The sequence below is a fragment of the Leucoraja erinacea genome, chromosome 31 (assembly GCF_028641065.1).
Source record: "Leucoraja erinacea ecotype New England chromosome 31, Leri_hhj_1, whole genome shotgun sequence".
Lineage (NCBI taxonomy): Eukaryota > Metazoa > Chordata > Chondrichthyes > Rajiformes > Rajidae > Leucoraja > Leucoraja erinaceus.
In genome coordinates this window covers 12,563,701-12,576,073 of record NC_073407.1, presented here as the reverse complement: position 1 = coordinate 12,576,073, position 12,373 = coordinate 12,563,701, and the positions used below count along the sequence as shown (strand labels likewise).

Sequence of the window (12,373 nt, the reverse complement as noted above, 5' to 3'; positions counted from 1 at the left end):
AATTGCAAAGATTTGTATGCATTTCACGGTCAAAATGTAACAAATTTATGGCAAGTCATGAGAGAGGAATGGCCAAGTAACAGGACATTAAACGCTGTGTCAATGCCCATAAATACAGTGGACACCACAACGTACTGTCAACGCAGTAAGTAGTTCCAGGGATTTACCATTGGGTGGCAATGCAGCACCAGGGAATGGATATCTCACGAAGGAGTGAATCTCACAAAGCATGCACTGGCCATGATTTTTAAATATTGGCTCGACCGTATAAATTCCCTGATAAATTGTGCACATCCATCTGCTTAGCAAACGCTGGCTAAGATTCAGAGAATGCGCTTAAACTCTGCGGTTAGTCAGCAGGCCTGGACGTTAGCTCTTCCGCCTGCTAGCTGCCAGCGTCCAGAGTGAAAGGCCCCTCCACTGGTTCACTATCTCATGGAGAGAATGAATCAGACCTCTGCACAGACGCTGAATCAGGCCCCTGAAAGCCGGGGGCCGTCATCTCACCTGGATTCCAGGTCCAGTATTGGACGGAGAATCTGAAGTTGGGTCTCCACCCAAAAAGTCACCTATTCTTGTTCTCCAAAGATACTGCCTGACCCACTGAGACCCTCCAGCACTGTATGTCCTTCTGTGTATTAACCAGCTACTGCAGTTGTTTGTTTGCACGACTTATACAATGATAATCCCTTACTCGGTTAGAGTGGACAATAACGACACCATTCCTCCTGCTACGGTCCATTATAACGAGGGTTTACTGTACTTCTAATTGTTTTGTTCAGTGAGGAGAGTTATTTTTAATTGAATCTTTAACATGCAGTAACCATGATATTAGTTATTATCAATGAACGATAGGGCTCAGATACAATGAATAACATCCCTCACTCCTCAAACACTGGTCCACATGCTCATCACTTCCCTCAGATACCATTGAACAGGTAATGTTTGACAAAAGAATCCCACTCAGCATGCATCTTCCAACATGATCTTCTGCTGCCATCATCCTCAAAGCCCTGTCCCACGGTACATGTTCATTCGAAGAGCTCTCCCGAGTTTGCCCTGATTCGAATTTGGAGATTTACGGTAATGGCCACTCGTCGGTACTCGGGGCTCTCGTGGACATTTTTCATCATGTTGAACAATCTTCATGAGTCTTCCCGTGCTTACCTGCCTTTAGCGAGTCTTCCCGAGTACCTGCCGTTAGCGTTAAGAGACGTCCCCGAGCTCCGACGTACCCGCTACGTTCATTCTCCGTGCTTGCCACGAGTTTGATTTTTTTTTTAACTCGGGAGAGCTCTTGGAATGAACTCGTACCGTGGGACAGGGCTTTCAAGCTGTTATTTCTGAAGGCCAGGTGGCTTGGATAGAGTCAAGAATGTTTGATTTACACTCTCTGTGAGGGATGGAAAGCCAAAAATGCATCACTGGTGGACTTGGGACATTTATGTGAAAGTGGCATCCCATAGCACTTCACCACAATGTCAACGGGAGCCCACAAACGTACAGCAGCAAGAAAAAATGTTTCACATGGAGCCTAGCCAGTGAGTACGTCCTTCCAGAAACAACTTCCACAACGGTACACTCTTGTAGCAAGAAGTGCTGAGAAACAATCATTTCCAGAATTCTTGCCATTTTCTCCTTTTTAGTTTTGTTTGAATTGAATTGAATACTTTATTGTCACATGTGATGTCACAGTGAAATTCTTTGCTTGCATACCCAAGGTAATACAGTTTAGAGACACAGTGCGGAAACAGGCCCTTCGACCCACTGAGTCCGCGCCGACCAGCGATCTCCGCACACGAAAACTATCGTACACGTACTAGGGACAATTTACAAGTATACCAAGCCAATTAACCTACAAACCTGTACGTCTTTGGAGTGTGGGAAGAAAACTGGAGCTGTCGGATAAAACCCACGCAGGTCACGGGGAGAACGTACAAACTCCTTACAGGCAGCACCCATAGCTTGGATGGAACCACGGGTCTCTGCCGCTAAAAGGCAGTAACTCCACCGCTACGCCAGCGTGCTGCCCTTCTTCAGTCCCGAGATAAGAATGCCAGCCCAGAATCACACATCACATCTCTACCCAGCTATTCACTGATCAAAACCTTAAAGCATTTTGCGACATAACTTTTCACAACACAAAGAACAGAATTAATTTGCATTCCAAATATGAGAGAAAGCAATGGATTGTTTTTGTTGGGTTAGTTAGTTTTCCGAGTTCTTGAGATAACACTCACCTCATCGCCTTGCTTGCCCAGTGAACCTGGGTATCCTGGAACGCCAGGGGGACCCTACAAAAATTCACCATCAATGGTCAATCACAGTTTAATGAAGCAAAGAGCAATAGCAACATTTTTTTTTTGAAAGCAGATTCAAGTTTTCTTTTCATTAAAGGGTTCAAAGGACCGGAAAGGTTAACTGAGAATGGTTTTACTGCTTGTATTACCATCGTCACAAACTCATTCTAACTCATTATAACCGGCAAGTCATAAGATCATGTGATCGGAGGGGAATTAGGCCAATCGGCCCATCAAGTCTACTGCACCATACAATCATGGCTAATCTATCTCTCCCTCCTAAACCCATTCTCCTGCCTTCTCTCCATAACCTCTGACACTCCTACTAATTAAGAATCAAGTCTTGGCCCATTTTAATACCTCAGGCCTATCTAAAAGTGACCGTCCGTTTCCTTTTAAAACATTGGTTGGAAATGGGGTGAGCTCCAGTAAATATCGCTGAAGATTAAAGGGAACAGTCCTCAGTGAGATAAATGTGAGGGCGGGATGGGAATGGGAGTGGGAGTGGTTGGCTGTTGGGAGGGTTGTGGCGAGGTTTAGACGGGGCGGAAGGAGGAAAGGCGGCTAAAGAATTTCAGGACCAGGACTCAGTTATGAGGAATCTGAGGAAAATGTATCAATAGATAAAATTTTCCTGCAGTTTTCCTACTGTAAAGCTAGTGAGTTCCACACCAAAAACTCATCCTAATCCCACCAATTAAAACTGAGACTGACTTTAGGCGTTCGAGATACAGCGTGGAAACAGGCCCTTCGGCCCACCTGGACCGTGCCGACCAGTGATCACCCCATACATTAACCTAAAAAAAAACTAGGGACAATTTTCCAAGTTACCACAGCCAATTAACCTACAAAGCTGCATGACTTTGGAGCGTGGGAGGGAACCGGAGCACCCGGAGAAAACCCACGCAGTCACAGGGGGATTGTACAAACTTCGTCCAAGCAGCACCCGTAGTCAAGATCAAATCCGTGTCTCTGGCGATGGAAGACAGCAATGTGGTGTGGAAATGATGCTTTTATAAGTGATATACCAAGATTTTATATGTATTTTATGGTGTTTTTATATGCAATGTATTTTTATGTAACGTTGTCCCTTGTCTGGACCTTGTGTCCGAAATAAAAATTTATTATTATTATTATTATTATTATTATTATAGTGAATCAAGATGGCGGCCTCCTGCTTTTATGGCTTGACTGCCAGGGAATAGTGAGGTCTTTGGGTTCTTCATCCTAGGATCTGGTTCCAACCTTTGTACCAGATTGAAGGTGGGTCAATAGGTATGCATCATTCCTGCTGCTCTCATCTTAACTTTGGACGGCACAGTGGTAGTGTTGCTGCCTTACACTGCCAAGAGTCCTGGGATCGATCCCAACTACGGGTGCTGCTTGTACGGAGTTTACACGTTTTCGCCGTGACCTGCGTGGGTTTTCTCTGGATGCTCCGGTTTCCTCCCACACTCCAAAGGTGTGCAGGTTTGTAGGTTAATTGGCTTGGTATAATTGTAAATTGTCCCTCGTGTGTGTAGGGTAAAGTTGGTGTGCGGGGATCGATGTTCAGCCCGGATTCAATGGGCCGAATGGCCTGTTTCTGCTCTAAACTAAACTAAAGACATGGTCTGTGTGGCAGTGGCAAGTTTACAGTCAGAACAAGAGGCACAATTGTGTACGGGCCATCGGGGAGCAGGTATTTTTTTTAATGCAACTGGAGGTATAACTGGACATCTGTGCTTCAGCTTACGAGTGTCAGTATTGAATATTTCCTGCTCAAGATCACAGCAGCTTCTCAAATACCTCGAATCTTCCGTTCTGGTTCCGATTATTACAACTTTAACACATTACATTATTGTTCAACTGACCTGGCAGCTGCACCTTTATTCTGAGAGGTCATTTAAACTATTTTTGCTTTCTGTTGCATCTATTTTGGTTTTGACTTACAGGAGGGCCTGGTTTTCCCGGGGGCCCAGAAGGTCCCGAAACTCCACGCTGGGTCTAAAAGTGGCACAGAACGGAGACAACATCAGCACATCTAAAACAGCACAAGCCAGAGAGTTTAAAATGCAACGTAATCATTCTTATAATCCTGCCGAAGAGGTACCTGTGGAATAACTACTGATATTATATGTTTTAAGTTCACTTTAATGCTTCTTCAATCAACTATAATGTTATACTTCCATAAGCAATAATGTTAAGCTTCTTCCAACAGAAGTTCTGGAAAGTTTATTTGAGAGACTTTTGGAAAGGCACATGAATCTGCAAGAAATGGAGGGATATGGATAACGCAAAGGCAGTTAAGAGTTGATCTTGGCAAAATGTTCGAAGGGCCTGTTCATGTGCTGTTCAATGGTGTCATACCGTTGTTTCATTTTGCAACTTTAAAGATACAGCGCAGAAACAGGCCGTTCGGCCCACCGATCACCCAGTGTACTAGCACTATCCAACACACAATACACCCAGTGCACTAGCACTATCCTACACCCTAGGGACAATTTTACAATGTTTTACTGAAGAAAATGAACCTACAAATCTGAACGTCTTTGGAGTGTGGGAGGAAACCGGAGCACCCGGAGAAAACCCACGCGGTCATGGGGAGAACGTACAAACTCCGTACGGACAGCACCCGTGCGCAGGATCGAACCCGGGTCTCTGGTGCTCTAATGCAGCAACTCTACCGCTGCGCCACTGTGCTGCCCTTTTTTAAGCAGCATTTGAACATTTGGATATCTGGAATTGTACCCTGGCAGAATAAAGTAACGCTTCAATGCGTGGAACCAAGACAGACAGTTAGCATTCTGCAGCAGTCGTTCCTTGTATTGGTAAATTCTTGACCCAGACAGTATCGTCTGCGGAGATGCGCAAACAGGAAACCCAGGTGTTTCTCCTCAGGCAACGAAAGAAAAATTGGAGAAAAGTCATCGCAGGTCAATGGTGCTGAGAGCTTCTCACCAAGTTTGGGGCAGGGAGCAGGTTAAGCTGCCCTCCCTAACAGCCATGGGATGATGCGTGATGTCAAATGGCCTCAACTGTTAGGAGAATATACATTTTACAAACTTATCAACAGTTACCTCTTTGGGATAGACCACAAAATGCTGGAGTAACTCAGCGGGTCAGGCAGCATCTCTGGAGAGAAGGACCCTTCTTCAGTCTGAAGAAGATTCTCGACCAGAAACGTCACCCATTCCTTCTCTCCAGAGATGCTGCCTGACCCGCTGAGTTACTCCAGCATTTTGTTTCTATCTTCGATTTAAACCAGCATCTGCAGTTATTTCCCATTCCTCGTTGGGATTCCAGTTGTGCTGCAGATAATTCTGCCTTTGGGTACTGGCAGCAAGACATGCAATTTTCCCATAAAATATTTATGAAACATTAAAGTTTAACGCTAACTTATACTTGGCATGAGCGATGTTTCGCACTTACCGGCCAGCCTGCCAACAACATTTGATGGGTTCGTGTTTGCTGTTGGAAACCATAAAAGAAAATGAGTAGATTAAAGCGTAAATTGTGTTTTGCGAATTTAAAATTGTTCTGCACAGAGCTAAAATATTTTTCTTCCATCAGTGCAATAGCACTGTGCAATCCAACTATAGTAGACACAAAATGCTGGAGTAATGCCCCGTCCCACTTAGGAAACCTGAATGGAAATCTCTGGAGACTTTGCGCCCCGCCCAAGGTTTCCGTCTGGCTCCCGGAGGTTTTTGTCAGTCTCCCTAATGGTCGAAAGTGGTTTCCGCTTCTTCTATGTTCCGGCGATTATTTCAAAAAATTCAAAACCGGCCGCGACTAAAAGTAGGTTGCCGTTTTAAAAATCGGTCATTTTATAGTCGAAGCCGGTTGCGATGCTAGTTGCGGGTGGTTGCCGGAGGTTGCAGGTAGTGGAAGGTAAGACCTAAACTATTTCAGTAAGACCTTCCACTACTTGCAACCTCCGGCAACCACCTGCAAGAAGCATCGCAATAGTGCACTAGCAATCCCTTCACAATACCAATGGAATTTGCTTTTCCTTTTTGGAGAAAAGGCCTCAAGCTTCCACATCACTCTCAGTAAGATTCTTGAGTGTGTCAATGAGTCACACAGCACAAAAACAGGCCCTTTGGCCCACAGTGTCCATGCTGACCATTATCCCATTTACCAGCAGTTGGTCTTTGGCCGCCATTGCATTGGTGGGTCAAGTGGTCGATGTGAGAGTACCTGACTCCACCACCTAAACTAGTCCGACAGGATCTCCCATCAACAAATCCATACTGATCAACCCTTGCCTCAAAGTTTTGAGCAAAGGTTGCCCTGCCACTGATATTAGACGATCTAACCTGTAACTGGACACAAGGAACTGCAGATATTGGTTTACAAAAAAAGACACAAAGTGCTGGAGTAATTCAGCAGGTCAGGCAGCATCTATGGAGGACGCAAATAAAGGGCCACACCTGAAACGGCACTTATGCATGTTCTGCAGACAAGCTGCCAGACACACTGAGTAACTCCAACACTTTGTGTGTGTTTTACCCAATAATTACCTGTTTTTTCCCTGCAGCATTTCTTGAACTAAGGTACCACATTTGCTGCTGTGAGATAAATGTATGTATTTTTAATCAAAAACGGCATGCGTCCCTTCTCCCTCTGCAATTGACTCTTTGTTGCACGAGAGAGAAAAGAATATTTGAAATTCCAGGGTAATCATGCATTCCTAAAATTGGCAACAAGGCAAATGTTTTCATTGTAGTTGGGTAAAATTCACTTAAATTTAGATAAAAGCGTGGTGAGTACATGGAACGAACTGCCAGACAAAGTAGTTGAGGCAGACACAATAACAGCATTAAAAAGGCATTTGGACAAGTGAATAGGAAAGGTTTAAAGGGATACGAGCCAAACATGGGCAAATGGGACTGACTAAGATGGGACATTGTGGTTGGCATGGGTGAGTCAAGCTGAAGGGCTGTTTTCTGGGATTCTTGACACAGAGGGCAATGGCCACATATACTGGTGACGTCACATTACTGGAAATTACACAAGGAAATTGCCAACAAACTTTCCAAATTTCGCTGGATATCCAAACGCCTCACTTGCCTCTTTTTGGGATTTCTTTTCCTTCCCAATGAAACAGGAAGAAGGGAATGTAAAGGTAGTTTAAGCAGAGAGTGGTTGATATCTGGAATGCACTGCCAGAGAAGTTGGTAGAATCAGACAATCAGTACATTTAAGAAGCATTTGGACGGACATTCAAAAGGCAAGACGTAGAAGATGAGCGACCTAATGCATGTGGATGGTATTAGTGTAGATGAGCAAATAGATCAGCATGGATTCAGTGGGCTGAAGTATTGTACAACTCTGAGTTCTGTGACTCCTAATCTCTCTATCAATTCAGGTATCAATTCAGCAGCCAGTACAAATAGTTCATCTAATGGGGCTGTCCCACTGTAGGAGCTAATTCAAGAGTTCTCCCGAGTTTCCCCCCCGATTCGAACTCGGAGAATTATAGCAATAGCCGCTCGTAGGTACTCGTGGACATTTTTCAACGTTGAAAAATCTTCACGAGTCTTCCCGAGCTTACCGCGTTTCCCGAGTACCTGCCGTTAGAGTTACGAGCCGCTAAGAGACGTCCCGAGCACCGATGAACCCGCTCCATACATTCTATGTGCTTACCACGAGTTTGATTTTTTTTTTTTCGGGAGAGGTCTTGAATTAGCTCGGACAGTGGGACAGGGCCCCTTAAGTTTGCATACAAATTCATCCCTGATTGTGAGCATTACTCTTGGAGTCAATGTATAACATTGTTGATGGAATAATACTGGACAGTAATCAGTAGATGGAAGCTATCACGTACAAGCCAATTTCTCTGGCTCCCAACTGAATGAACACTGACAATTACTGTGGCCACTCAATCGAGCGATATACCGCTGTTAATCAGTTGATATTTTACACGGTAAATGAAGGCGGTAAAATAGGCAGGCACAAACAGAATCTAAAAAAAACCTCTCATGAATGGAAGGAATTACTATGACGCAAGCATGTTAGCAAAGACTCTTAAGCAAATTGCTTGTTCTTTGATTCAGGACCTTTATTTATATCTGGGTCAATGGTTCCAGTAAGTATCGCCCATTGCTGATTGCTGTGAAAACACACTGCTGCAAATTTATCAGGAACAAATTACCCGTGACATTTGAGGGCGTATGCAGAGCACATTTACAGGCAGAAAAATAGGAAATTAGTTTCCACTTTAAATCCATTTGAAAGGCGCTAAAAATTGTGACAAAATAAACAAATAAAGTTTAAATCTGTACGGAGGGAAGAGAAAGAAATAAAACAAGTTTGAGAAAGAGCACAAGATAAAGATAAAGAGAGAGAGAGAGAGAACGGTGAGAGTGAAAGAGGGGGGTGAGAAAAGGAGAGAGAAGCCCAGGGAGAGAAGAGAGGGAGGGAAAGGGAAAAGGAAGTGGAATGAGTGTGAGGAGAAGGAAAAGGGGAGGAAATAGGGGCAAAAGGAGAGGGAAAGGAAGGAGGGGAGAGAGAGAAAGGAGGAGACAGAGAGGGGGAGACAGTGAGAGCGGGGAACAGAGAGGGGGGGACAGAGAGAGAGGGGAGGGACAGAGAGAGAGAGAGAGGACAGAGAGAGAGAGGGACGGAGAGAGAGAGAGAGAGAGGAGGGGGAGAGAGAGAGAGAGAGAGGATAGAGAGAGAGAGGGGGGGGAGATAGAGAGAGGGGAGGGAGAGAGGGAGAAAGAGGGAGATAGAGAGGAAGGAGAGGGAGAGAGAGAGAGAGAGAGAGAGAGAGAGAGAGGGGAGAGAGAGAGAGAGAGAGAGAGAGAGAGAGAGAGAGAGAGAGAGAGAGAGAGAGAGAGAGAGAGAGAGAGAGAGAGAGAGAGAGAGAGAGAGAGAGAGAGAGAGAGAGAGAGAGAGAGAGAGAGAGAGAGAGAGAGAGAGAGAGAGAGAGAGAGAGAGAGAGAGAGAGAGAGAGAGAGAGAGAGAGAGAGAGAGGAGAGAGAGAGAGAGAGAGAGAGAGATAGGGGGGCAACAAGAGAGGAGGGGCAGCGAGAGAGGGAGAGAGAGCGGGGGCAGAGAGAGAGAGAGAGAGCTTTACCGATCATGGGCCGTCAGGGAGTATAGGGGATACACCAGCCAGAGTATGCAACAAGGAGGAAAGAGAACAGAGAGAGAGAGAGAGGGGGGCATATATTGATGTAGAGAGGGACAGATAGAGGGAGAGATAGCATAGAGAGAGAGAGACAGAGAGAGAGGGGAGCAAAGAGAGAGGGGGGGGGGGGGGACAGAGAGAGGGGAGCAAAGAGAGAGGGGGAGAGTGACCACATTGTGAGCTTGCTGGATTTTTCTGGGGAGTCTGGAAACTGTTTCCCCAAAGTTTTTAAATCCTTAATAAGCTGCAGATTTCCTTGGAGATTGCAGGGTTGAACTGGAAGCCAAATGTGATCTTGACTGCATCATTTCTGAATGAAGAAAACTTGGAGAACAGAATCTATTCCTACTTTGCAGCGGCAACCACACGTTGTCAGTTGCCAAACACTGTCCAGATATTAACTGAAAGTACCAAATAAATGCAAATCTCTCCGTTCCTTTTTCCGTAGATAGTTTTAGGATGAAACACAATACGATACGATAGACCATTATTTATCCCAGGAGGGAAATTGGTCTGCCAACAGTCAGGAAGCACTAAACCAGGTACATGAAACATGAAATTAAATTGATGAGTATAAAGTCCAGGATTGGGGATGTGGAAGGATTGGGAGGGAGGGAGGGGGGGGGGGGGGGGGGGGGGGGGGGGGGGGGGGGGGGGGGGGGGGGGGGGACAGTCTACCTAGTATCTTTGGTCTACCCCATGCCAGAAGGGGGAGGAGTTGTACAGTTACGACATTGTATTTAGAAGAGACTTACGGAGAAGGCCGGCCAGTCTTCATTTGTATTTCTCCACAGGTAAATGGTCGGCAGACCAGCAGGACCAGGAAGTCCAGGGGCACCCGTCTGCCCCTCACGACCCCTGACCCCCGGATCACCCTGAAATAAACACAGCAACATCCATCACCACCGACACACTTTGACATCAATGTTCACCGGATATAGAATGTGGAGTCGACCTCTCCCGAAAGTAGGCAATAAATATGATTGGATTTCAGATGAAAAGCATCCACATTTTGGCAGCAGTTTAATATATTCAATAAGCCACTTTAAATCAACTGGAAGGCAATAAATAATTGGGCTTAAAATAAATGAAGTGCATTTTCAGCTGATTAGCAACTTCAGAATTAATAGTCAATAGACAGTAGGTGCAGGAGTAGACCATTCGGCCCTTCGAGCCAGCACCGCCATTCACTGCATTCATGGCTGATCATCCGCAATCAGTACCTCGTTCCTGCCTTCTCACCATATCCCCTGATAGTGATCTTTAAGAGCTCCATATAACTCTCTCTTGAAAGCATCCAGAGAATCGGCCTCCACTGCCTTCTGAGGCAGAGAATTCCACAGATTCACAACTCTCTGGGTGAAAAAGTGTTTCCTCATCTCCGTTCTAAATGGCCTACCTCTTATCTTAAACTATTGCCCCCTGGTTCTGGACTCCCCCAACATCGGGAACATGTTTCCTGCCTCTATCGTGTCAAATCCCTTAATAATCTTATATGTTTCAATAAGATTCCCTCTCATCTTTCTAAATGCTAGTGTATACAAGTCCAGTCGCTCCATTCTTTCAGCATATGACAGTCCCACCATCCCGGGAATTAACCTTATGAACCTAAGCTGCACTCCCTCAATAGCAAGAATGTCCTTCCTCAAATTTGGAGACCAAAACTGCACACAATGCTCCAGGTGTGGTCTCACCAGGGCCCTGTACAATTGCAGAAGGACCTCTTTGCTCCTATACTCAACTCCTCGCGTTATGAAGGCCAACATGCTTTCATCACGGCCTGCTGTACCTGCATGCTTACTTTCAGGCACTCAAATACACCTGGACCATTTCCGACATTTCCCTACCATTCCTTGACCTCACCATCTCCATCGCAGGGGATAGACTTCTGACTGACATACACTACAAACCCACTGACTCACATGGCTATCTGGACTACACGTCTTCCCACCCTGCTCCCTGTAAGGACTCCATCCCCTACTCCCAGGGCACTTTCCGTTGCAACCGCAAGAGATGCAACATTTGTCCCTTTACCTCCCCCCTCGACTCCGTTCAAGGACCCAAGCAGTCGTTCCAGGTGCGACACAGGTTCACCTGTATCTCCTCCAACCTCATCTACTGCATCCGCTGCTCTAGATGCCAGCTGATCCACATCGGGGAGACTAAGCGGAGGTTGGGCGTTCGTTTCGTCGAACACCTACGCTCAGTCCGCAAGAACCTACCTGAACTCCCAGTGGCTCAGCACTTCAACTCCCCCTCCCATTCCCAATCCGACCTCTCTGTCCTGGGTCTCCTCCATTGCCAGAGTGAGCAACACCGGAAATTGGAGGAACAGCACCTCATATTCCGCCTGGGTAGCCTGCGGCCGGCGGGCATGAACATTGAATTCTCCCAATTTTGCTAGCCCTTGCTGTCTCCTCCCCTTCCTTAACCCTCGAGCTGTCTCCTCCCATTCCCCCCATCCTCGGGCTCCTCCTCCTCCCCTTTTCCTTCCTTCTCACCCCCACCCCCTATCAGTCTGAAGAAGGGTTTCGGCCTGAAACGCCACCTATTTCCTTCGCTCCATAGATGCTGCTGCACCCGCTGAGTTTCTCCAGCATTTTTGTGTACCTTCGATTTTCCAGCATCTGCAGTTCCTTCTTGAACACTTTGCTTACTTTCAGTGACTGATGAACAAGGACTCCCAGATCCCGTTGTACTTCCCCTTTTCCTAATTTGACACCATTCAGATAATAATCTGCTTTTCTGTTCTTGCACCAAAGTGGATAACCCCACATTTATCCACATTAAACTGCATCTGCCCACTCACTCACCCTGTCCAAGTCACCCTACATACTCATAGCATCCTCCTCATAGTTCACACTGCCACCCAGCTTTGTCATCTGCAAATTTGCTAATGTTACTTTCAATCCTTTCATCTAAATCATTAATGTATATTGTAAATAGCTGCGGT

The 12,373-nt window shown here is 45.9% G+C and overlaps 1 protein-coding gene across 1 annotated transcript in view; it reads right to left on the bottom strand.

The window, feature by feature from the left end:
* Positions 1–5,236: 5,236 nt before the first annotated feature.
* LOC129711794 (collagen alpha-1(XI) chain-like) overlaps positions 5,237–12,373 on the bottom strand; it is an 85,476-nt gene continuing 78,339 nt past the window's right edge. Inside the window, exons 8-10 of the mRNA XM_055659729.1 lie at positions 10,176–10,295; positions 5,712–5,750; positions 5,237–5,317 (exon numbers count right to left, since the gene is read on the bottom strand). Of these exons, the coding sequence (XP_055515704.1) occupies positions 5,237–5,317; positions 5,712–5,750; positions 10,176–10,295 (240 nt within the window). The remainder of the gene's footprint in view (positions 5,318–5,711; positions 5,751–10,175; positions 10,296–12,373) is intronic.